Source organism: Daucus carota, chromosome 9 (assembly GCF_001625215.2).
Source record: "Daucus carota subsp. sativus chromosome 9, DH1 v3.0, whole genome shotgun sequence".
Classification (NCBI taxonomy): Eukaryota; Viridiplantae; Streptophyta; class Magnoliopsida; order Apiales; family Apiaceae; genus Daucus; species Daucus carota.
In genome coordinates, this window is record NC_030389.2 from 38,502,239 (window position 1) to 38,526,060 (window position 23,822).

The window sequence follows — 23,822 nt, forward strand, 5'->3', positions numbered from 1 at the left end:
TTTCTGACATGAAGCCCATTGGTAGGTCGTGCAGTTGAATCCAAATATTCAAATGACATAGCTGAACTTGTAGAGGGTCCTCTCCTGGAGCCACTTTTTCCAGAATCATCATAGCATTGTCAAACATCCATGGTCCCCCATTTGACACCCACTGCATATCATCCTGATGATAGAACTGGAACAAATATATCCCTTGCTCTAACTCCTTGATGTTAATCCCCATCATAGGTTTCCAAACATCAGCCAGTTTGGACTTCATTGCTCGCAGGTTTATTGTTTTTTCCGTGAGGAATCTCCCCACCAAGCATAAATCATACCTATTGCCATCTTCTTCCACATCGCCTTCGAACACAAAGCTTTCATTTTCCTCATCTTCAATATCAAGGTCTGCCATCTGATCGCCGATGTCTCGATATCGTGCCATAAGGAACAGAAAGAAACAAAAGCTCTCACAGTACTCGACTTCTAATGGAGAAATTGAATATGGAGAGAAACTCAATGACTCTCACACATGACATGGAGAGAATAATCATAACTACTATTATATTGTTGTTACGGTCATTGTTATAATTGTTTTTATTAACTATGATTATCTAGGCCCTAGACACATTTATCTCGCGCTATTGTTAAAGACATATACAAGAATTTTTTTTATATATCTTTCTAAAATATTCTCTCTTTACTGTATCTAATTAATAGCTAGTCCTGCAAGACTACATAAAAAAAAGAGTCAACTCGTGATGAAGTTATAAATTAAGTACTGCATAAATTTTATTACTTCGAAATCAATATATTATCTTATCCGGAGTAATATTGCTCTTAGCATTTAGGGAATATTAATTACAGTTGGTCTGGTCTTATATCATTCTAGTCTTAAACTCTTTCTATATGACAAGTTTGTTTCTTATTGTTTTCTAAATTTTGCAGGGAGGTGATATTCGTTCTAAAACTCAAGTCCTAGACAACTAGTGGGGAGTTAATAGTTTTTGTAAGGTGAGGAAGAAGAAAGAAATATGACCTAATATCTAAAATTCAAGATCAACAAAAGTTTGGATGAACACCATGATTTTTCATCGACTTTGAAGAATAATGAGAAAAATATCTCAAATTATCTTTTGGCTCTAAAATAATTGTTGTTGGTTTTTATAGTTATAGTGAGATTGTAACAGGAAGTTAGGTACCAAATTTATACTTATAGACTTGTTAAAAGCTTCTCCACCTGCTATAAGGATTAGAGTATATTCTTCACGAGCAATCCCCAAAAGTACTCAAGTCAATTTTGAGCTCGGCAACTAGATCAAGATAAGCGGATCTATTGGGGATTGCACCATTACAAACGATGATTAAAAGAAATCTCTAATGTTGTATTTTGTTTCCTTTATTTTTTTTTACTTTCGCATATGATAACTATTATTCAGGAAAAAAAATTAAAAAAACATTATAGAACTACTCCCTCCATCCCATTTTAAGTGTCTTGTTTGACTTTTGACAGGTCAAATTGACCAAATTTTGACTGATATTTACACACATAATATAATTTTTAAAAATAAAAAATTATGTCATTATAAAATACATACAATAAACTATAAAATGTAACTTTTAGTTTTTTATAATAATAACGAATTTGTTCTTTATGCTTGGTCAAGAATTGGCTAATTTGACCGTTGAAAGTCAAAACAGGACACTTAAAATGGGATGGAGGGAGTATATTTTATAAGAGTCTCGAAATACGTCCAAACACTGAAGTTAACAATCGGGACTCAGGGAGCAGTGGAATTCGAGTAGTGCTCGGTGCACAAAATTGTGTACATAAAACTTGTACATAATGAGGTGACAACTGATGTGGTGGGTTTTAATTGGGATTGTTGATGTAAATACAGGAGGCCCATTCCGATTAAAATCCATCATATATCATTATGTACAAGATTTTGTACACAATTATGTGCACCAATCATTTTCTGTGGAATCCACATATCACATATCACATATCATTCTGTACTTATTTGTATCCGTTTCTGTGGTCCATCATTATTCTATGTATAAAGTTTTACACCAGCAGCTGCCACAACAACAGTGAGCAATTTTCGTTGCATGTTAATTAAATATATTGGTATTTTGCAGATGAGCGTAAGACACAACGGATAAATAGGCAACGCTTTGCACGGCATAACCTAGCTTGTATATAATTGCAGGGACCTTTATTATTATTACACAAAGGAGGTATATATAAATCTCTCCTGGCCCTTGAGAGTATCCCACACTTGATTCTGTGGTGATCTCTCCTTAAAAACACACATACAGGAATGGGAAATTGCTTATGTTTGATTGAATGCTACATGCATCAGTCAATACAATAAGCTTTATTTGTAGTTTATTATTCATAACATATTAGCATCAGAGGGCGCTGCATGTGCATATGTTTATTATGCTTCAGGCGGCAGGAAGAAATTACTAATGACAGGTTTGAGGATACCGCCAGGGACAGGATAAAGAGGACCTGGAGGAGCTGATATATTAGCCACGAGTTGACGAATCGGGAGGGTGAAGTCGCAGTAAGCCAGAGGTTCTTTAACTATGAGTTGACATTTGCCAACGCCAGCCCCGACATAAAAATAGACCGGACTGATGATGTATCTAGCCTCGGAGACGATGCTGAATTTCCCGGAGGAATTTGTGATTGCATTCGCCAAATCTGTATTATCGCACCGCAATATCACTGTCGCCTCTGAATATCACCACATCAAAAATAAATGATTACTTATTACAAATTCTACAAAACTAGATATTTAACATCAATACCTTGATTAATAAGCGAAACCACAACATCCAAAACCACATTTCGGTGGAATATGAAAAGTAGAACCTATATATTTTTACTGACTTACAAACAAATCATAATTTCAAATTTTATTTATTTAAAATTTTTAATTTATTATTTATAAATTAAATTCTTTTACACCACTTAGTATATATTTAAAAAATTTATAAATAATTAAAAAGTTCCTGTGCATTGCACCGGCTATAAGCTAGTAATAATAATAATAATAACAATTATATTATTATAAAAAGACTTCTATATTGATTAGGATTTTATAATTACTATATCAAAAACTTTCTTAGTAGTTAGGATTTTATAATTATTAATTATACTAATACTTTAGAGGAGTACGTGCCCCTCTTCCTGCGCATGCAACTGAGCGACGGGGGAGTAATCAGCCAATAGTATATATTAGAGAACATACACGAGACGTGTAAAGTATAATTTTATAATTTACTTTTAAAGTTTTTTCCTAAATAAAAATTTAATCTTGAAATTTTTATTGAGAAAAAAGAAAGTACCCAGATAAAGTTTGCTCTTCCCGACAATATTAAAAATAAGTTATATATATAACTATATTTATATTTTATAGGGGCATTAAAATATGTGTCCAGCAATGGAAAAAAACGAGATAAATTGAATCGAAGGGTGGAAGTATTAATTACTCACTGCGGAATGGTGGGAGGTACGAAGGGACAGTGCCATTGGCGGTAAGTTTGACTTTGCGAGTACAATACACAGTCCCAGTGATATTGAGTCGTCTAGGCAGTATTATCACATTTCGAAGGCCTGGAATCCGAGCTTCAACAGAGGAAGGAGCGGCCATGAATGCGAAAACAGCAACCAAGAGGCTAATTAAGAGGGCACGGTTGATGTTGAAGGAGGCCATCGAGATTGGAACTAAGGTTCAAGTGAAGAGAGAATGTTATATTGTTTTGATGGGAATTGGAGTGCTGTGGAAGAGCTTATTTATACTACTCCTTCTGGCCTCTGCTGACATCAAACAATCAGGTAAACTTGCCTTTCAATAGTGCTGGTACAGTGGTACACTCCTAGTACATCTAAAAGGTCCTATAATTCAATGTCAACTTACAATTATTACCTTAACACCTTACATACCATATGTACGATCCGTATAGCCCGATGAGATTCAAAGAACTTGTTAAAACTCCGACTTCCTTTGTAGTATCTCTACCCTCTAAACTAGGGGTGAGCATTCGGTACGGTTAACCGAAAACCGAACCGAATAACCGAAAAAAATTCGGTTCGGTTAACCGAATTAAATATTTCGGTTCGGTTTTCGGTAGGAAAAATGTCAAAAGTTCGGTTTTCGGTATTTTGGTTATTTAACCGCGGTTAACCGTTAACCGTTCGGTTAACCGGATTTTAATATATATATATATTAATATTTTATATTATAAACATAAATACATATCTGTATTATTAATTGGTATATACATTACCTATTTACTTTACTTTTACTCACAAACACTGAACTGAACACCGACGGCCAACACTTCCCTACTTCAAACTCCCTACTCGCCTGCGCAGCCCTAAACAACAATCGAAGTATCAGAACTCAGCAGTCAGAACTCAGCAGATGCAATGTAGCACTTCGACAGTGAGCGAGTCTGCTCTTAATGCTTAGCAGAAGACAAGGATTTGTGGTGTGTAACTGTGATAAACTAATTTGTGATATACTAAATTTAGACTTATGAAGTGTGTTGGTTTAAACTTTTTGTTTGAGTAATCATTCATAACTTGTAAACTTCGGATCTAGATTTGTTTGTGTGTTCTGTTATTCTAAATTTTTTAAAATTTCGGTTTTAAATTTCGGTTTTCGGTAATAACCGAAATATAAATTTCGGTTCGGTTACAAAACCGAATTAAATTCGGTTCGGTTTTCGGCAGGGATTTTTCAGGTATTTCGGTTTCGGTTAACCGAATTGTAATTCGGTTCGGTTCGGTTTTTACCGAATGCTCACCCCTACTCTAAACCCCTTAGAAAGAACATAGGTGTCATGTCATAAATAAAAATATAAATAAATAATTGATTATATTGGGCCAATGTCTAGATCTTAGGAAAATTATCTATTATATATCTTATTAAGATAATATATTTTATTTTAATAATTGTAATAATAATTATACAATTTTTAACTATAGACAATTAGTATAGCAACTCCCGTTCAAGGATAATATGTTACAAGTTGGACAAATTTTACATAAAATCTTAAATATCTATTTTAGCCACCGATTTTTTACCCAACAACGTTCTACATGCTCTCACTTATTTACTTTAACTCTTGCTCTTACGTAACATTTTCTGAAAATGCATTCTTATATAATACTCTCTCCGCCCCCGAAGTGTATATGTAGGGAGAACGACACGCACTTTAATGTTTTTTTAAAATATGGTTCTATAATTTATTTTTTGAAATTTTTTTCCTGAATGAAAATTTAATAGTTAAATTTTTATTCGAAAAAAAAAATATTCACTAAAAATAAGTCATAAAACTATGATTTATAAAAATATTAAAATACGTGCCAGATACCGAATCCAAGGAGACCGATGGAGCATAAATTTCAAAACCCGGATATGTTGAAATGAATACTTTCATTTTCGGCGTGTTCTGGTTCATTTTTTATGCCACACCCTAGTACCCTACTACCCTTAGTACCTTCTAAATCTAATTCTATTGTAAGAAATATATATATATATTTGGTTTTAATTAGAAAATTGTATGAAAAATGTTGAGGACAATAAATGAAAGATGTATTGTTTCATATGTAACTAAATAAGTATGAGATGATCGATCTCTGGAAATAAATTTATAATTAGGTTTAATCTCAAAAGTAAATTAGAAAATTAATTAAAACAAAAAATGGTAAGAAATATTTATTATTAACTATTTATTTTATATTTATGATTTCTTTCTAATAAAAATCAAGTTTTGCATTAAAATAAATAATTTACTAATATTATATTTTTTATGTTAATACTTTTAGTGACAAAATATAATATTATGAGAAAATCTAAACAGACAAGTGATTATAAACTATAAATATTTCATAAACCACAAGGTGCATGTATATAAGATATCGGTGGTCTTCACCCTACTTGATAGTTGATACAAAGTCGCTTTTATTGCCAAACCAGCTATATGATAGTTCAACCAAACTGCAAATAACCTAACTTCAATTATGAAAATCTTTAGGTTTGACATACAAAATCAAAAGATGTCATGGGGTAAGAATGTAACACTCCACGGGACGTTACTCTTGTCTACAATTATAGGTGGTATATTTGTCGAAATTTATAGAAAAATTATACATAATTATTTATTGTCAAATTAATATAAATGATATAATATTTTTAAATTATCGTCATTCAAGAGTTAACACGAGTGGTTGAGCAAATTTTTGCTAATATATATTAGAAGTCCAATTTAATCAATGATTATAACCAACATACAGTAAAAAAAAAAATGATTATAACCAACCTGGAGATAGCTCTAATATCTCCTTGTATAATCTCTCTAATATCATAATTGTTTTTATTGTCGATATGATGGGGCCGTTTGGGTTAGCTTAAAAAAAGTGATTTGTTGCTTATATTAAATCTCCTTGTATAATCTCTCTGATATCATAATTGTTTTTACTGTCGATATGATGGGGCCGTTTGGGTTAGCTTAAAAGAAGTGATTTGTTGCTTATATTAAAGAAGTGGAGTAGAAGTGAGAAGTAAAAGAAGTGGAGTAGAAGTGAGAAGTAAATAAGTTAATAAAGTGTTTGGAAAAGAAGCAGAAGCTGTGAGAGAAAAGCTAGAATTTTCAGCTTCTTAAAAGTGCTTCTACTTCTTGACACAAACGGGTCAAGAAAAGCAGAAGCCAGAAGCAGCCTGCTGCCTTCTTCTTCTTCCCAAACAGGTCTGATATCTTAAAAAGGGATAAAAGAAATTAAAATACATCAATATTTTAAATTGGTCATTAAATTATTTAACCCCTTCTTTATTAATTAATCCTTATATCAGAATCCAACATGATTAAACACACGCTGCTTTTCTAGTATATTTCAGGGAACCTAAACCGGGAATGTGCTTTGCAGATGCTCTTGGCTTACATTTAAACCGAAATAAGCATTACAAAAATAACAAAATCATGAATCTAATGTACAAATGCAGTAGTTGGATGGCATTTCTACCATCACAGAGATTTCATAAATACCAGTACTATTTTTTGTTGATCCTTTTCTTTTCTTCTTGTACTGCACCAGCATTATTATGAAATGAAACTACTGTGTTAAGTTCATATTATTCCTCTACGTTGCTCATAATATTTCTACTTCTTTTATAGGAGAAAGGATTACTAAGGGAGGTCTATCTGAGAACTGGGGGATCAAGCTGATTACAGAGTTGTGCCTCAAATAGCTTCCTTCTCATCGCCAAACAAGCGTTGCCTGAAGTCACTTACCATCTGAGGAAGTCCATCGCGAAGGGACACCATTGGCTCCCACCCAAGAAGCTTCTTAGCTTTTGATATGTCTGGTTTTCTCATGTGAGGGTCATCTTCTGTGTTCGGCCTGTATTCTATCTTTGCATTACGATCAATTGTGTCTTGGACCACCTGTAAAATTATTTAGGAACCCCTGGTTAATACAAGTAAGCTATTCTGTGGTGCTATGAAAATTTTAAGATGTTTATAGTTTCAATACCAATCTACTTATGACAAAAACAAACAAAAAAACTAATCTAATGTGGCCAATTAGCTTCTATAATCTTTTTCTGAAGATATTTATGCTCTCTTTAGAATAGATACCGAATGCTCCAATAAGGTCATATTGTTGAAAACTGTTTAAGTTTTTCTGAAGTTCATATGACATTCGATTTAGTATCAGGAGGACTGAATTATCTGTGGAGTATAAAAGTTCAATTGCAACTGAATATGCGAAGATTTGGCTGAATCAAGCTGAACACAAGCTCAACGGCATGAAGACTCCTCAGTATATCTTTTTAGGGTGATATCTAAGACACATTTAGAATTATAAAAAAAAAAGAGAGTAATTGACACTTTGCACCCCTTAAGTTTAGGCGCTTTTTCGATTTGGTCTCAAACAATTTTTTTTGATGATATGCACCCTAAAGTTTAAAAAGCGCTTCGATTTGCACCCCTTTGACCATATTCCGTCAAATTGATTGTTATGGTCAAAGGGGTGCAAATCGAAGCGCTTTTTAAACTTTAGGTTGCATATCGCCAAAAAAATTTGTTTGAGACCAAATCGAAAAAATATCTAAACTTGAGGGGTGCAAAGTGTCAATTACTCTTAAAAAAAAAAATTACAATACAATTGTGCTCAGGCTACCCTATATGTATTGCATAACCTCCAAAAAAATTCAACATTAAAATTACTCATATAGTCACTATGAAGACAGATTACCTGAGCAAGTTCAAGCATGGTGAATTCTCCAGGGTTACCAAGATTAAAAGGACCGACATGATCGCCTTCCATCAATCGCATTAAACCCTCCACCTGTAATGTTAAGCATTCATATCACGAAACACTGTCTTGTCTATCTAAGTTATTGACATGTACTGTAATTGAGAAAAGGGGTACTACATGAATTCACATGGCAAGGCAGTACTACAAGAATCTTGCCCCGCAGACCAGCAACCCTTAAACACAAATGATCGTAATAATGGCTCCGGATTTCAAAAATAAAACTGGGAAGCTAAAATCTTTAATCAAGGCATTTGAGGATTTTGGGTGCTGCTACTGGTGAGGGACACGTAAATCAGTTATAATGGCTACTCCCTTCTAGTTCACTTACTCTGACGAATGATCTTGTGGAAAACAAGTTCATTATGACTCGATAAATTTTACAGAGCAGTTGAAATGAACATTTTAAAATACAGAGTGACTGACTTAAGAACAAATCATTATTTACATATACTGAAGGACACAACAATGGAAATTACCAAATCTGAAACAAACTGGAAACTCCTAGTTTGCTTCCCATCCCCATAAACAGTCAATGGCTCCTTTCTTAAGGCCTGCATAAACAATTTTAGTAAGCAGAAAAGTGTTTGTCATGACTACATTACCAATTTTACACCAAAATTATCTAGAATAATTAAGAGTATCACACCTGAGCAACAAAATTGCTAACAACACGTCCATCATCGAGGCACATACGAGGTCCATAAGTATTGAAAATCCGAGCAATCCTGACCTGGGAAAAAACAGTAAAAAATTCTTGAACGCTTGCACTTCATTTTATACATGTCAACAGAGGTTTGAACTTAAACCTCAATGTTGAGTCCCCTGTGGTAGTCCATAGTTAATGTCTCAGCTACTCGCTTGCCCTCATCATAGCAGCTCCGAACACCTGCATCAGTTTAGAACCAAGATTCCAAGTTTTACTTGATTCCAATGCCAACAATCTGACTATAACCTTACTGCTGGACTACTAGTCAGATGAGACAATTAGTAAATGAAAATTGAGGTGACTCACCAATGGGGTTGACATTGCCCCAGTAAGTCTCAACTTGAGGGTGTTGAAGAGGATCACCATACACCTCACTGGTGCTCGTTAGCAAGAAGCGTGCACCAACCCTCTTCGCAAGTCCCAGCATGTTCAGTGTTCCCACCACATTCGTCTTGTGATCTCATTAAGTCAAGGAATTGCAAACAAGAACAACAAAACAAGCAACAAAGAGTGTGAGAGCTAGCTGTCCCAGTGGAAACAGGGCCTTGCCTTGATCCAAAGGGTCACGGGTTTGAACCTCACCAGCTCCCGGGTCCTAGGCAGGCCAGGGTGTCCTGTAATACATCTTTTTTGAAGAAAACAAGCAACAAGATAGTACTAATATTCAAAATCATGTTAATATTAAGGTGAAAGAGGAAGGATATAATAGTCTTGACAGGATTGAACTTGTAATGCACAGGAGAGGCAGGACAAGCCAAATGGTAAATCTGATCAACCTCCAACAAAATAGGCTCAACGACATCATGGCGTATGAGCTCAAACCTCGGGTTCTTCAACTGATGCAACAGGTTCTCTTTTCGACCTGTAAAAAAATTATCCACCACTATCACACTGTCCCCTCGTTCCAGCAATCGATCCACCAAATGACTCCCCACGAAACCTGCCCCTCCTGTCACCACAACGCGTAACCGCTTCCTCTTCAATCCCAATGGAACTTTTCCGGCTGCACCAACACACCATATCAAAGTATTCATATTACTTGCGGTTCTTGTTTAGTGACAAAACAATTTTTTCGTACTTGTGATGTACCGCGCATACTACTTCCTCCGTTCCCTCAATTCTTCTTCAAATTAAATTTACAATAACAAAAAAAATGTGATCATGATTCAAGCATTCCGAATTTCTATTGGTGAGAGCAATAACATCTAAAATATTTTTTTCCCGAGCAAAATTTTAATTTTCAGAGCAATTTTTTGCCTAGATTATAAAAATAATAGTAATACATTTCGGACATCATTTCATGAGCTTATCAAAAGAACTGAAATGACAATAATTTTATGACGGAGGAACGACAAAGTACCTCGGTTCATGACTTCAGGGAGCTCATACGCAATGCGACGAGGGATACGAGACAGTTCGGTGGATTGCCACGACTCAGCAACCGAAACATGTTTAATACGCGACGATGTGGAGACATGGAAGACATTAAAAACCAGAGCCGGAACGGCGAACCCAATCAAAACAAATAACAGCCGCTGCTCACGGAGCATGTACTTGATCAGAACCGAAACCGAAATCGAAAAACCGGAAGTCCGAGGTCTTCCGAGCATGTCCTCCATTAATACTTGTCACTTAGTAAAAAAAACAAAATGCAGTTGAAGAGGTTTAGGATGAAAAAAGATGGTGAAAGAATTTAGTTGTGAAAGTGTAAAATGTATTGAGAGAAAGTGGAGAAAAAGAAGCAAGATTAAATTGCATGAAATTTCGGTCGTAGATGCGATAGCAGTGGAAAGTATAACCAGTTCAAAAGGGACACGTGGCAGTTAAGACTTGAAAGTTAGTAAGACTTTAACTAGATTCATGTGCATTAGGATAACCAAGTATTGTTCATTGGGAACTGCTGAATCTGCACCTTTATCGCGTATTAGTCGGATTGATATTACTTAAGAAAGCAGTAGAGTTACAGTTACTCTTTCGATTAATTAAGTTAACATAATTACCAGAATTTTATGTATGTTTAAGAAGTCGAACATGCTAGGTCTTTGACGGCTGGTGTCGAAAATCTTCTTGAGTGGAAGTCTTGGACGGCTTGTATGAGCTCTCCAACAAGTGACATTAGAGTCGATGTTTTGGATGGTTTGTGTCGAAAATCGACCCAACAAGTGACATCACAACTGATGTCTTGAACGACTTGTGTCGAGAAGCTTTTATTCGGATCGGGTGTCCCGCAAACAGAGTATCAGAGGTACAGTAAACTCGCATGTAATATCTATATTGTAAAAATAAGTGACAAAAAAACATATATATCAAAATGAAAACTTAGAAATGAGAAAACAAACAAAGTTGTACCACTGGAGTTTTGTAGCTAAAAAACAGAGCTACCGTTGATTTACACAATTTCACAATTCACCTTTCCAATTTACAAGGGTGAAACAGAAACACTATGCAACTAATGTACATCTGTCCTATACTTTTTTGTGTAACTTTTTTATATTGTATCAACTTGAGGAAAAGGAGTAGCTATACTGCAATTTAATATGGTAGAATAGAACCCTTCTTTCTGCACCTCAATCTTCAGCTATAGGGGGATCCAGCCCTGTGATTTTTGGAGGTATAAAACAATGATGAGGATTACAAAATTTGTTTTAGTAAGGAAAAATGCTAGTACAGTTTATAGTAGATGAAGCTTAACTCACCTTAATGAGTCCAGTCTCAGTACCACAGAGAACCATGTCATTTGCTGTGAGCAGGCTAGTTATCTTACTACCTGCTGATAGTCTTCCAACTTTGTGTTGTGTACCTCTCAGCCATATCTGGTTTGCGAAAACATATAAGAATATCAAGCAATATTAACATTGGAATCCGAGGGAGTTCATACACAGTCTGAAATCCGAGGGAGTTCATACACAGTCTGATGATATTACTCCCTCTATATCATTTTAACTGATGTTTGACCTTTTGACGCGTAGATTAAGGTGTAAAAAAGTAATAGTTACACTCAACATAAAAATTTAATTCTTATATCAAATTAATGTTTAGATTCTAAACTTTTACTTGCTATAAATTTCATAAAAAAATAATTAGGTTTAGATGTGATATTTTTAGTATCTTAAAATATGTGTCAAAAAGTCAAATATCAGTTAAAATGAGCCGGATGGAGTACTTTTAACTAAGTTGTTTACTGTGAACGGACGGGTAGCAAATAAATACTTGACTAACGCAAAGCAAAAACTTTAAACTTGATTGTTTGTCAAATTTTCTACAAAGTTTATATGATTGTGTGGTGTCATAGACCGTTAAGATTGATCACCTGAAGACTATTGGCTGATGAATTGCATTGCAAGTAGATGAAGTCCTCGACTACTCTCATTGCTGTTATGGTTGTACTTTTTCCTGGCACTATTAACATTTGGGGTTTGCTGTTTCTTCTCCATTCCTGCAATTCGTACCATACCGTAACTGTTAACACTTTGCGCGATATGAAATTGACAATATGAAGAAATGTATGGTCATCCTTACTTTGACAGAGGAACCCTCAACAACTGAACTTGCACTATATAACCAATCTTTATATAGTGCAATTGAGTTTATTGATTTTCGTTGAATCCTCCAGCTCCAAATAGGCGCTTTTAGCTCTTGATGACGGTTGTTTATTAGAGTCACCTCCTGCAGAATTCAAGAAATATTTTAGTAGGCATTAGTTTTTGGAAACGAATATAAACACTATCCAAGGCTGGAAATGACCTGTAAGCTTGAGTCCAGGCAACCTAAGTAGTATTTTCCTTCTTTCGCGTTTATGCACTTGACGTTTTTCTTCTTGTAAACATCTGTGTCCTTTTTAGATGTGTCAAACACCTAGAGAAGCAGTTTTTTTTTATTATAAGACAATCATATGCCAACCTACATATATAAATTCATCATTTTGAAATATATGAAGAGCTAAACAAAATCGTGTCAATGTGTTATTACCTTCATATTGTTACCTTGAGTAACAACAAAAATCATATTGCCAGATGTATCTAAACTTTGAACTGAGCTTTTTGCTGCTATTACTTGAATGCACTCTAGTTTCTGCTCAATAATTTGCCACATCTGTAACAAGGGGATGATAATTTACTAAATTATGTCCGAAAATTGAATTTTCTGGTCATCAAGTAACAATGAGAAACAGATAATGTTAGGCATACCCGGATGGTTTTGTCAGCCGATCCAGTCAAGAGGCAATTCTGCGGTTCAAAAAGTGAAAAGCATGTCACTGCCTTTTTATGCGCCTTGATGTCTCTTACAAGAGTGGCACTCTGTCCCTTGATATCCCAGGCCTGTGAGAAAATACATGCAAGTTTGAATTCTCTGTCAAAGTTCAAAAGGCTCTCCTTGCTTCCTAAATGTGATAATTTATAATAGCATCATAAGAACCTGACCTTGATCGAACCATCTGCATATCCACTATACAGCTCTCCTCTGAAGTAGATGAGTGCATTTACTGATCCACTGCTGTTATTGCCCATCTCCAGAACTTGTGTATGAACACAAGATATTCTCTGCTCTTCCATTTGAACAAATAAAATGCATATGTAAGAATTTCAATTTAAAAATCTTTTCAGTTATCAAGTTCTATTTGCTTTTATGAAGGTTTTTTTCCAATGAAAATGGTTGTGAACTCTCTTACTCACCCATTTATCTGGTTGCAAATAATCAGCTACTTTGAGTAATTCCTCAGCCATCCAGGTTATACTTGATAAGCGTCTTAAAGACTCTCTGACTCCTTCAGAGAAATGAACTAGCTTCTGCATTGCTGTTGAAAAAAAGTTATCAGCATTGAGAAATGTCTTAGTGACACATAGAAACCTTGTGAACTATGATCTGCCATTTTAATATCTCTTAGTTATGTTAGGAAAGTGCGTAGTTTAGTTATCAACCATTTCTTTACAATAGTGACACATAGAAACATTTAGTAGTATGGGCATACCTCTACCAGAAGCATAATTATATATGCATAGACATGCTAGAAGTCTGTCTTCAAGTTCCAGTCCAGGATGCACATATTGCTCAATGGAATCAAGTAAAATCTCACAAGCTGAATATCTCAAGTCATTTGGGGTTTTCACAATCTCACACCCAAGCCATGCTAGCGTAATGAGACACTCTCGAGCAATCCTCTTTGAATTGCCCTGTAATCCTTTTACCAAAGCATGGAAAACAGGTTTTCCAAACTTTATGATGTGTCTTGCAATTTTGCTGGACCAAGTGTCTGTCCCAGCATCCTGCATTTTAAATGGTATTGTACCAATTACAAATAAGCATTCTTTAGATAACATATTTGCAATGCTACATTGACCATAATTAGCTTACTTGTATGCTTTGGTCTGACCAATCAATCTTTCTTATTATATTCTTGTGATGCAATGAACTCAAACCAGCCTTCTTTACTAACCATGCTACTGTATATGGTTCGCCCGTCCAAGCATAGGTTCCACCTAGGTTTGATAGAATGAATGCTGAGTTCTTTTGTGTGGCAGGAGTTTCATCACATGCCATTGTTTCAAGGATGATTTCCATGGCCTCTGTGCAATATATACTTGTACCAGACAAATCTTCCTGAAATTTTTTATCACCTAGCTTGAATTAGGCAGACCACTTGTCCATAAAGGCCTTAAGCTTAAAATTTTGTAATACTATTATTTATACAAGTGCAAGATTTATATGAGTGCTATAACTGACACTGATTGTAACTATGCATCATTATATTGTTCTTACCAACATTTCAAAGTGGAGCAACAGATTTGCTGCTAACAGTTTGTGCTCAGGCTGTGATTGTAATATCTGGAGCAGTGATTTACGAATATCATTGGTTCGTCCTTCTTTTTCTACAAGCTGCAGTAGGCTAATCGCTGATGTCCTGAGTTGCACAAATATAACATTAGTCCACTGTTTAACTGGACTCAGGCTTATGCCTGTCTGTCTGTATATTGATATGGAGCAATGATTCACGAATAATGTCTATCTGTATATTAATATTTGATAACATAACATATAGATAGAAAGCCTCATCATACCTTGGAATGCGAAGTATTTCATTGAAAAACTCTAATCCAGCATATATAGCAGGCTTATGCTCACTTAACAGGAGAGAAATGACTGGAGCTATTGGAGTGAATTGCGATATTTGCTTTCTGCATTTTCCATCAAACCGCATACATCTAACAAGAACAGCAGCCAAAGAGATAAACTCTTGGAGATTATTTTGCTTTGGTGCGTTTAGTAGTCCACATAGCACTCTTGGTGAACTGATTGCCTCCAAGTGCATGTTGTTTGTCGCATAATCACATGCAGTGATTAAAACTTCAATAATCATCAGTGATGCTGCAGGTGGTGTCAGCTTAGGTGAACTTAAACTACATTTCTGACTGTTTGAACTGCAGATAACTTCAAGAAGAACTGGTAAAAGTTCTAAATTATTTATCTCTGCAGGAGATGGATTGACAAAGTAGATTAGTGTGGCAGCCTCGTAAACATTCCTTTTCAAAGCAGTTACCAAATCTGATAAACGCAATCCCTTCTTTTTTATATCCTCTACAACAGACTTGTTCACTGAAATGATTGTAGAAAGTATAGAAACTGATGTTCTTATAACCCCTTCTTCTTTGGAAGTTGAAATTGCCATGAGCAGCTGATCTATGATTATATCCTTTAGCATAGAATATTTAGCTCCTGTTTTTTTGCTTAAGATCTCATAAACTGTTGTAATTTCGACTGTGTAATCCTCCTCTCCCAGGTTTTCAGAGAAGCATAGCTTGGAAATTAGCTTCTCAAGTACCCCCACTTGTTCAATATGGGAGTTCTCTTCAGGATGTAGAAAAATCTCATCAATGCTGTTTTCAGAACTAAACTTTTTCTTTCTTCTTGCTGAATTTCCTGGAGGATACTCCTGGGAATAATAGTAGTTCTGCAATGTTGCAGATCCTATTTGATCTGTTTGTTCAAAATCTTGTAGATGCATCCTTCTACGAGACGTTTCTTCTTCCATGTGGCTGTTTAAAAAAGTATGTGATTCAAATAATCCGGCTTCCAACTGGGATAAGTTTAAGTTTCTGAGTGAGCTAGAGAATGTTCCAGAACCAAATATAGTCATGTCTTCTCTGCGAATTACTGCATCCCACCTATGGATTGATGAGCTAGGAGATTGGCGATTCCTGGATAGGTAAATGCAAGCATGTTCAAAATTCAATATAACACTCTCTTACATCAAGCATAAGTAAAGAAAAAAATTGATGTATAAACTGAACTGATCAGAAACTTCTTCTGGATTGCCTGAAACTGTTCTTTCTAATCCGAACGAGGCCTCAGAAGCCTCTGCATATTCCTGATTTAATAAAAAATTTACAAGCAAGCAACTGGAGTTATATTTCTCAAATGAAATGACATAAATCATGAATAGATAAAGTTATCAAACTCTCTTTTAACATGGTCTGCTTTACGTAACTACCTGAAGATCATCATCATCTATAAAATCAGTTCTTGAACTTGAGGATACTGGTGTGCTCGATTGGGATTCCTTAAGAATGTCTCGAAGACATCTGATATCTGAAGTTCTGCTCCTATCATCAACTAGGAGGCTCCTTAAGTATGTGGACACTTTGGACTCTTCTGCTGAAGCAATTGGTACTTTTTCTAGAGTGTCAAGGGGATGCACCTTTTCAAACTGCATCAGAAAAGTAGTTTAAATTTGAAACTTTGTTATTCAAAAGATATGATATGTCTATATAGATGAAAGAAATGCACTAATGCTGCCCTAACATAACTTTCGCATCTTCCTTCTTTTGAAATGGTCATATGCACATTATGACTACACGAAGACTTGAACCCGAACGTACTGAAAAATGAGGCAAACCTCCAGTAATACAAGTCAATGACATTCTCTTCTTTCCTCTCTGTTGTTTAGAGCATATATCTATGTCCTAAATTTTCTGATCAAAGAATATACTGGAGAATTGACAGGACTTAATTCAATAATATTATTCCCCTCACTCGAAAGCCCTTAATTCTGTTCGTTCTCAAGACCTCTGGTATCATGAAGTTCTCATACCATATTAAATTACCAGCTCTCCGTAAATATGTAGGTAGAGGGGCTTAATTAACATCATACATAACTAACGAATACGATAAGACTAATAACAACATCACTACAGATAAGAAGATTCAGGTAAGGCTCACGTTACTGTAAGCCTGCTGGCTGCATTCACGTTCTGGTGGATGTGAAGATTCCGAACTGGACTTCATATTTCTGTTCATAATAAAAAAAAATATTATTAATAAAGATGAGATACCATGTAAATTTATCAAAGCTTCAAGCCTTCAGTTGAACAAAAATTTGACAAAACTTACAGTGAATTCTCAGATTTATTATAATTATCAGGGAAAGTAGCAGAAACTCTGCGACTACGCGATGCATCTCCATAAAACATGACCTGATAATACATTAACCACCCCTTATATTGCTTTGCCACCAATCTCAATCCCTCACCAATTTCACCTTCACAACTGACATGATTCATTGCCCCTGATTTTGTTCTTGCATTCACCCCGGACACACTGCATGACTCGAAAATATTCGTGCACAACTTAGGAGCAAAATCCTTAAAGACAATCATAGGTGACACCATCAGGGCTTGAAGAAAATGTATAGCCACTTGCCACTCATCATTCTGCAGCTTGCGAACCAATGAAAGATAAAAATACGAACAACAAACCAAATAACAGTTCCGGATTTCAGCTGTGACTCCATGCTCACTAAGCAAAGCTGGCACTTGCAGCATTTTCTCTGCATTTTTAAGCCTGACAACCCTCTCTTCTGCATTATCCTTAGCCTGAATCGCGGCCTCAATGCTCTCGATCCCCCAGTAAAGATTCGATATGATCGACTGCTCTGAGAACTCAAAGAATTCTTGTTTTCCAGTCTTGAGCCTGGAACCACATTTATGTTTCACATTCTTTCTTGCCTTATCATCCCCTATAAACTCATCCAAGTACTCATTTATCTTGCTCACAAGTACCTGTATCGAATTAAGGCCAGGCTTTCGATGATCATGAGGTGCAATGTAGCAAGAAGATGAGGAAGAGTAAGAAGTGGAAGCTAGTGAAGTGTGTGACATGGTTTCATCAAGGAGAAGAAGAGGTGAGTTTAAAGATAAGAAAGGGTGGTGAAGAAATATATAGAAATGAGACAATTGCTTGTGAATGTTTCAGCCTATCTCAAAACTTGATTGGTCCCTCTCTATCTCTATTATTATATGTTGAGTTAATAGAGACAAAGTCAGTGAGAATGGTTAGATTCCACCAAAAGAGGGGAAGCTGGAGAAGATGACAAATGTTGAGGTTGTTATTACCATGTATCTTCAACTATCTATTCATTCTTTCCTTTGTTTGTGCTTATTTCTTTATGTGTTTTTGTGGGATTATTGGTCACACTTTCCTAACTTTGTTGTTTCCATTGGAATCATAGTATTACTAGTAATTTTTTCTTACCTCTTTGAAAATATTCAAATCCTCGAAATCCCGTGAAGAGATTTAAACCCTCGACATCCTGGGAAAGAGATATTATTGAACCAAGAGGTCGTTGGTAGTATTAGTAATTTTCTACAGAAAAAATCAGTTATAGTGGGAACTGACAGTCCCATATATTTCTGTTTTTCACCACTTTATAACTTTCATGCTTATTCAAAGGCAGTTTATGCAATTTTGGTAGCAAGTCTCATGTCAAAGAAAAGTGGAGTCTTCATATTTCTCCATACCGACAATTTATTTTCGGAGTCAAGAGTATAACTTGGGGGGGAAATAAGCCCTTTAAATTGAACACATCATCGAAATAAATAGTCACGGTGAGGTCGGAAATGTCTCTGTTTCTTGTGTTCAGTGTTCTAAAAAATTTTGAATATCCCCGATTAATCTTTACAAAAAATCGATTACATTCTGATTTGATTAAAAATTTCCGATTTATCCAAAAAAACTCCAATAAATTCTCTGTGAAATCCTAAATCAGTAGGTCAACCGATTAGTTCTCATTTCCGGTTTCTACAACGATGCTTGTAGTGCGTTGTTGTTGCTGCTGAATACCGCGAGAAATAAATTTCAACCAATGTACAAATAATTCAAGGCAAGCCAACCTAACACTAGTTGGTGATTATAATAGGCAGTACTCTTATTAAACACCATGGAAGTACTGGTAGCAGACTACCAGGTTGGTTGGATTGTGTGATTGCACACATGAAGAGATGGAGTGCTTCAAATTTGCTGTAATACTAGCGACTTTGACTTGTCAGAAAAACATGGAAAGCTGGAAGGAATACATGGATGCATATAATAATCAGTGAAGCCTTGGGAACCTGTGACTAAATAGATAAATCTATAAGTCTCTGCTGTACCTGTACTTCACATTTTATACTATTACTGCAATCATTTTACTAGTGAATGATATTTTCCGGGTTTGGTCATTTTCGATTTTTGATCACCCCGAGAATTATCTCAGAATAAATATTGCATTGCGAGTTTATAAATTTGCTAAAAATAAAAGTCCCCCATGCAACTAAATACTTCAGTTTTTCACAGTTACTGCATGCAAGTCTGCAACAATGGCTGATTAATGAATGATTGAATGAAAAATTGCAATGACAGAAAATGTTAGCATTGAGTTTGTAAGCAGAGACAAAAGTTATGTGGGTGTCTATATGGTTATTGTGGACCATGTGGCAGAAAAGAGGAGGCTCTGGTGAAGTGTTTAATTAAACTTTGTTTATTTTGATTCAAGACAAATTGTGTTATCCTTTTTGACCTGTCATGAATGAGACTTGACCAGTATCAGAGGCCAGGCACTGCAGCTCTGCAGCCCCATTCCTAGCATAAATTTAACCATAAATTCTATGTAAATTGATTTTTTCCCATCCAAACTAAACAGTAAAATATAAACATGTTGGAATGTGTAGAAAAACTAGTATACTTTGACTCTTGACTATTTTTTGAAATTCTTCCGCACCTGATTCCGTCACTGTTAAGATATGTATTATTTGAGTTTCGGGTAATTTTTGAAAAAATTTCCGCACATGATTCCGGCACTGTTAAGCATTTAGGACGTGTTTGGTTCATGATTGATGAGCCTGGTTAACGTGAATTGGAACCTCAAACCAATATGTTGATGTTTGGATTTATGGAATGGAAACCACTTTCCAACTTCATAGATAAATCATTCCTTCCGGGATACTCATTCTCATACCGCGTATTCACATTACTATCTACCATCCAAACTCCCTCTTAGATTGGTTTTTGTTACATATCAATACTGAGAAAATGGAAACTTGAAAGGGCTTTAAAGGTAGAGAGGCTAGTAAGGTGAGGAACTAAAGATGTGCATGGATTGTAAGCTGAGCAACACTGCTGATAATTGATGTGATGGACCCCAAATTTATGTCTGTCACGGGCATAGCATTTTTTGTTGTTACTACTCCCTCCGTCCCCCTGAGTTGTATATATTGGGGGACGGGGACGCGACACGGACTTTAATGCTCCTGTTTTACATGGTTCTATAACTTATTTTTAAGATTTTTCTTTTCTGAATAAAAGTTTAAATGTTATATTTTTATTCAGAAAAAGAAAATTTTAAAAATAAGTTATAGAACTATATTTTACAAGAGCATTGAAGTGCGTGTCGAGCAGTGAAAAAGAAACGTATAGAATTAAATGGGACAGAGGGAGTACTACTTAGGGGCCGTTTGGCTGAGTTTAAAATAAGTGCTTATTGCTTAAAATAAATAAGTGGAGTAGAAGTTAGAAGGCAGACAAGACTTATAAGTGATTAAAGTGTTTGGCAAATAAGCAGAAGTCCTGAAACAAAAGCTAGCATTCCTAGCTTTTTATAAGTGCTTCTTGACTTATTACACAAACAGTACGAAATAAGTGCTTCCAACTTATAAGCCCAGAAGTCGGCTTAAAAGCCGTAGCCAAACACCACCTTAGACCCTCCCTATTTTCCAAATATCATATGGCCATGCAATCTAATACATATCATTATTCACATGTCAACTCTCAAGCTACATCACAGATTTATCTATAAATCTCATGTTATTCCCTAGATTAGATTAGATGCTCCAATCTTTCACCTAAAGAAAATGACAGTTTATCTGCTGATTGAATGAATTTACACTGGTTGATTCTGCAGAAATATCGACCGATTATGATTTTTATTATTACCAGTCGAATTTTCTGCTGGGCCGAAAATATAAAAGATTTTACATTTCTCTTGGTTGATAATGAAAGTTAAAAGACCTCGGTGATATTGAATTTTTTCAAATTATATTTCTTTTGAGTAGAAAAGTCAATTGTTTACATTAAGGGACGGAGCTCGGCACGTATTTTAAGTCTTTCATAAAATATAATTTGAACTTTTAAATGCACCTTAAAAAGTGTGTCAAGCAGTTTAAAAAAAAGTGTAAAGAAATGAGAAGGACAGAGGGAGTAATTTCGATAGGGTACGATCAGGCTCAGCCACGGGCAATGGACACAGGATTGCCTGGTTGGTGCCAATCATTCACAATTGTCCCTGTAAAAGTCGAAATTATATTTAGTTGCTTTAACTTTATGGTCGGTTTTGACTATTTATAATTTTGGTGAAAGTGTGCAGCACAGTAGCCCTCAAAGATGAAGCACTGAGAAAAAGAGTGAATAGAAAACTGAAACCTTGCATGGAAAATCTTGTCACCTTTATAGTGCTGGGTTGTTGTAAGAGCACAAAAAGAAGAAGGCATGAGCTAAAATCATTGTATTGGTAAAGTAATGATCAACACTAGTGTGTGTCTGAGTGTTAAACTAAAGTGAAGGTTGCCTGGAGAAAAAGAACAAGAACAAATTGTTACATGAAAACACTATGATTAGTGTATTTGCCGACACACACACAACTTGGGGTTTGTTTTCTGAATATCTGACTGCCATCCAAATCAATGTCCGTTCCGGTATCTTCTGCTAATCTGCTGTTTTTGAGTCCCCTGCCTCGCGTTATAGTCCAGCGTCTACTTGTTATACTCGAGATAGGAGGTTTGAATCTTTGAAAACAGTCTTTTCATAAGGTATAAGGACCAGACCACGTTGATACGGAGTCTAGTGTACTAGGTACGATCTTTGTTCGTGTATATCGGACAATATATATTATTATCCTTTCACTCACCTATAAAAACACTTGAGCTTTTAGAGCAACTCCAATTGGGGTGCCAAAAAGAGTGCCAAAGTGCCATGTGGCATGACGTGGCATGACACTCTTGTTGGCTCTCCATTGGAGTGGAAGGGGTGCCAAGTAAAGTTGCCAACTTTTGGCACCCTCCTAAAATGGAAAGAAGTGTGTATATCACCCTAAAGCATATAGTTCCCTATCTTTTTATACTTATATTTGTTTTATTTAATTTTTCAAATTAAGTTATAAAATGATCAATATATGGTGAATAAATAATTAAGTTATAAATAATAAATATATATATATATATATATATATATATATATATATATATATATATATATAGGCTCATGATCAAATAGAAACCACTTTTAAAATAAAAACTAGAAACTAATACAAGTTAGTGATATCCTCAGTACAATTTAGTGATATTCTCTTTACGATTTAGTGATATGTGTTGCACGAATTAGTGAAAACTTGCGGAAACTGCCCAGAATTTCTGAATCTGTTCTAGTTGCGGATTCAGGTGGTGGTTGCGGTGGTGGAGATAATGGAGGTGAAGGTGGAGATGGAGGTGGTGGACATGGAAGGAGCCTTTAGCTTTGTCCGGCAGATTTTTGGCAAAGATCTGGAATTTAAATCGGCATTAAGCTAGATATACGGTACTGTAGGTGAGGAAGACCGAGGTGGAGGTGAGGACGAAGGTGCAGGTGGAGGTGGAGGTGGGGGTGGAATGGAAGGGGCGGTGGAGGCCGGAGGGGGGTTGGATTTGGTGGTGATATAAATAATGGAGGCCGACATGGAGGTGGTGGCTATGGAGGGTCGGGCGGCATGGAGGTGGAGAGAGTAGCAGAGACTTGGCGGGGGTGGTAGGGTGAAGCTGCCGGAAGTGGGGTGGATGGTTGGTGGGTTGGAGAAGAAGAAGGAGAAAGTGGGGTTGTTTGAGAATTTAGTGATATTCTCTTAGAAATTTAGTGATAGTTTCTAGTTTCTAGAATAAGGAGGTTTCTATTAGAGTAAAACTCTATATATATATATATATATATATATATGAATGTGATGTATAGTGAGTACTGTAGTTAGTAATAATTTTGAGTGAATGTATTGGGTGTGTATTTATTATTAATAAATATTTCACCAACCTAATTCTAACGGTAACTTTTATCTAATATATATGCATGCACCCAGCCTCTCTTTTAGTGGAGCATATTTTGTCAAAATTTAGAGATCATATTTGACTCTAGTATTTATTCAATTTTAAAACTAATTATATTAGCATAAATCAATTGAATGTATTTTGTTTGGTTTATATTAAAAAAAAAACTATATTGTACAATTATGTGGCAACTTTGGTTGCCAACTATTGGAGCAAATTTTTATGTAAGAGTTGCCAAAAGTACAAACAAAGAGAGAGAAGATAAAATAATAGTACTTTTGAGTTTTGATGATGTGTCATTTTAAGCAACCTTAGTTAGCACCCTCCACTGGAGATGCTCTTATATATGCTCATAACAGGTACCTTTCCACTCATGTCACTACTAAACATTAGATGCAGAAACTGAATAAGAAAGATATGTTTCTAAAAT

The 23,822-nt window shown here is 35.5% G+C and overlaps 2 protein-coding genes and 1 long non-coding RNA gene across 3 annotated transcripts; all 3 read right to left on the reverse strand.

The window, feature by feature from the left end:
- Nucleotides 1-2,140: 2,140 nt before the first annotated feature.
- On the reverse strand, nt 2,141-3,760 carry LOC108201937 (uncharacterized). The gene is made up of 2 exons (XR_010287490.1): nt 3,488-3,760; nt 2,141-2,725 (listed from the first exon to the last, which is right to left on the reverse strand). It is a non-coding gene; the product is annotated as an uncharacterized LOC108201937 (long non-coding RNA).
- A 3,123-nt stretch (nt 3,761-6,883) lies between these two features.
- Nucleotides 6,884-10,733, reverse strand: LOC108202003 (UDP-glucuronic acid decarboxylase 2-like). Its single transcript, XM_017370361.2, has 8 exons — nt 10,384-10,733; nt 9,728-10,026; nt 9,330-9,477; nt 9,124-9,203; nt 8,964-9,047; nt 8,794-8,868; nt 8,255-8,347; nt 6,884-7,443 (listed from the first exon to the last, which is right to left on the reverse strand). Exons 1-8 carry the CDS (start codon nt 10,640-10,642, stop codon nt 7,240-7,242), a joined length of 1,242 nt encoding a protein of 413 aa, XP_017225850.1. The 5' UTR covers nt 10,643-10,733; the 3' UTR covers nt 6,884-7,239.
- A 577-nt stretch (nt 10,734-11,310) lies between these two features.
- Nucleotides 11,311-18,403, reverse strand: LOC108203000 (putative E3 ubiquitin-protein ligase LIN-1). Its single transcript, XM_017371674.2, has 17 exons — nt 17,409-18,403; nt 17,238-17,307; nt 16,510-16,725; nt 16,310-16,386; nt 15,080-16,216; nt 14,781-14,922; nt 14,376-14,621; nt 13,993-14,287; nt 13,697-13,818; nt 13,445-13,564; nt 13,211-13,342; nt 12,993-13,115; nt 12,768-12,878; nt 12,543-12,689; nt 12,334-12,459; nt 11,720-11,836; nt 11,311-11,619 (listed from the first exon to the last, which is right to left on the reverse strand). Exons 1-17 carry the CDS (start codon nt 18,173-18,175, stop codon nt 11,602-11,604), a joined length of 3,966 nt encoding a protein of 1,321 aa, XP_017227163.1. The 5' UTR covers nt 18,176-18,403; the 3' UTR covers nt 11,311-11,601.
- Between the last annotated feature and the right edge of the window lie 5,419 nt (nt 18,404-23,822).

Coding starts and splice junctions, on each gene's coding strand:
- LOC108202003 (XM_017370361.2), bottom strand. CDS start 10,642: ATGGAGGACATGCTCGGAAGACCTCGGACTTCCGGTTTTTCGATTTCG. Junction 10,027..10,383: donor CCCTGAAGTCATGAACCGAG/GTACTTTGTCGT, acceptor GTGTTGGTGCAG/CCGGAAAAGTTCCATTGGGA. Junction 9,478..9,727: donor TCAATCCTGTCAAGACTATT/ATATCCTTCCTC, acceptor TAATGAGATCAC/AAGACGAATGTGGTGGGAAC.
- LOC108203000 (XM_017371674.2), bottom strand. CDS start 18,175: ATGTCACACACTTCACTAGCTTCCACTTCTTACTCTTCCTCATCTTCT. Junction 16,387..16,509: donor TAGATGATGATGATCTTCAG/GTAGTTACGTAA, acceptor TTATTAAATCAG/GAATATGCAGAGGCTTCTGA. Junction 16,217..16,309: donor CCAGAAGAAGTTTCTGATCA/GTTCAGTTTATA, acceptor TTACCTATCCAG/GAATCGCCAATCTCCTAGCT.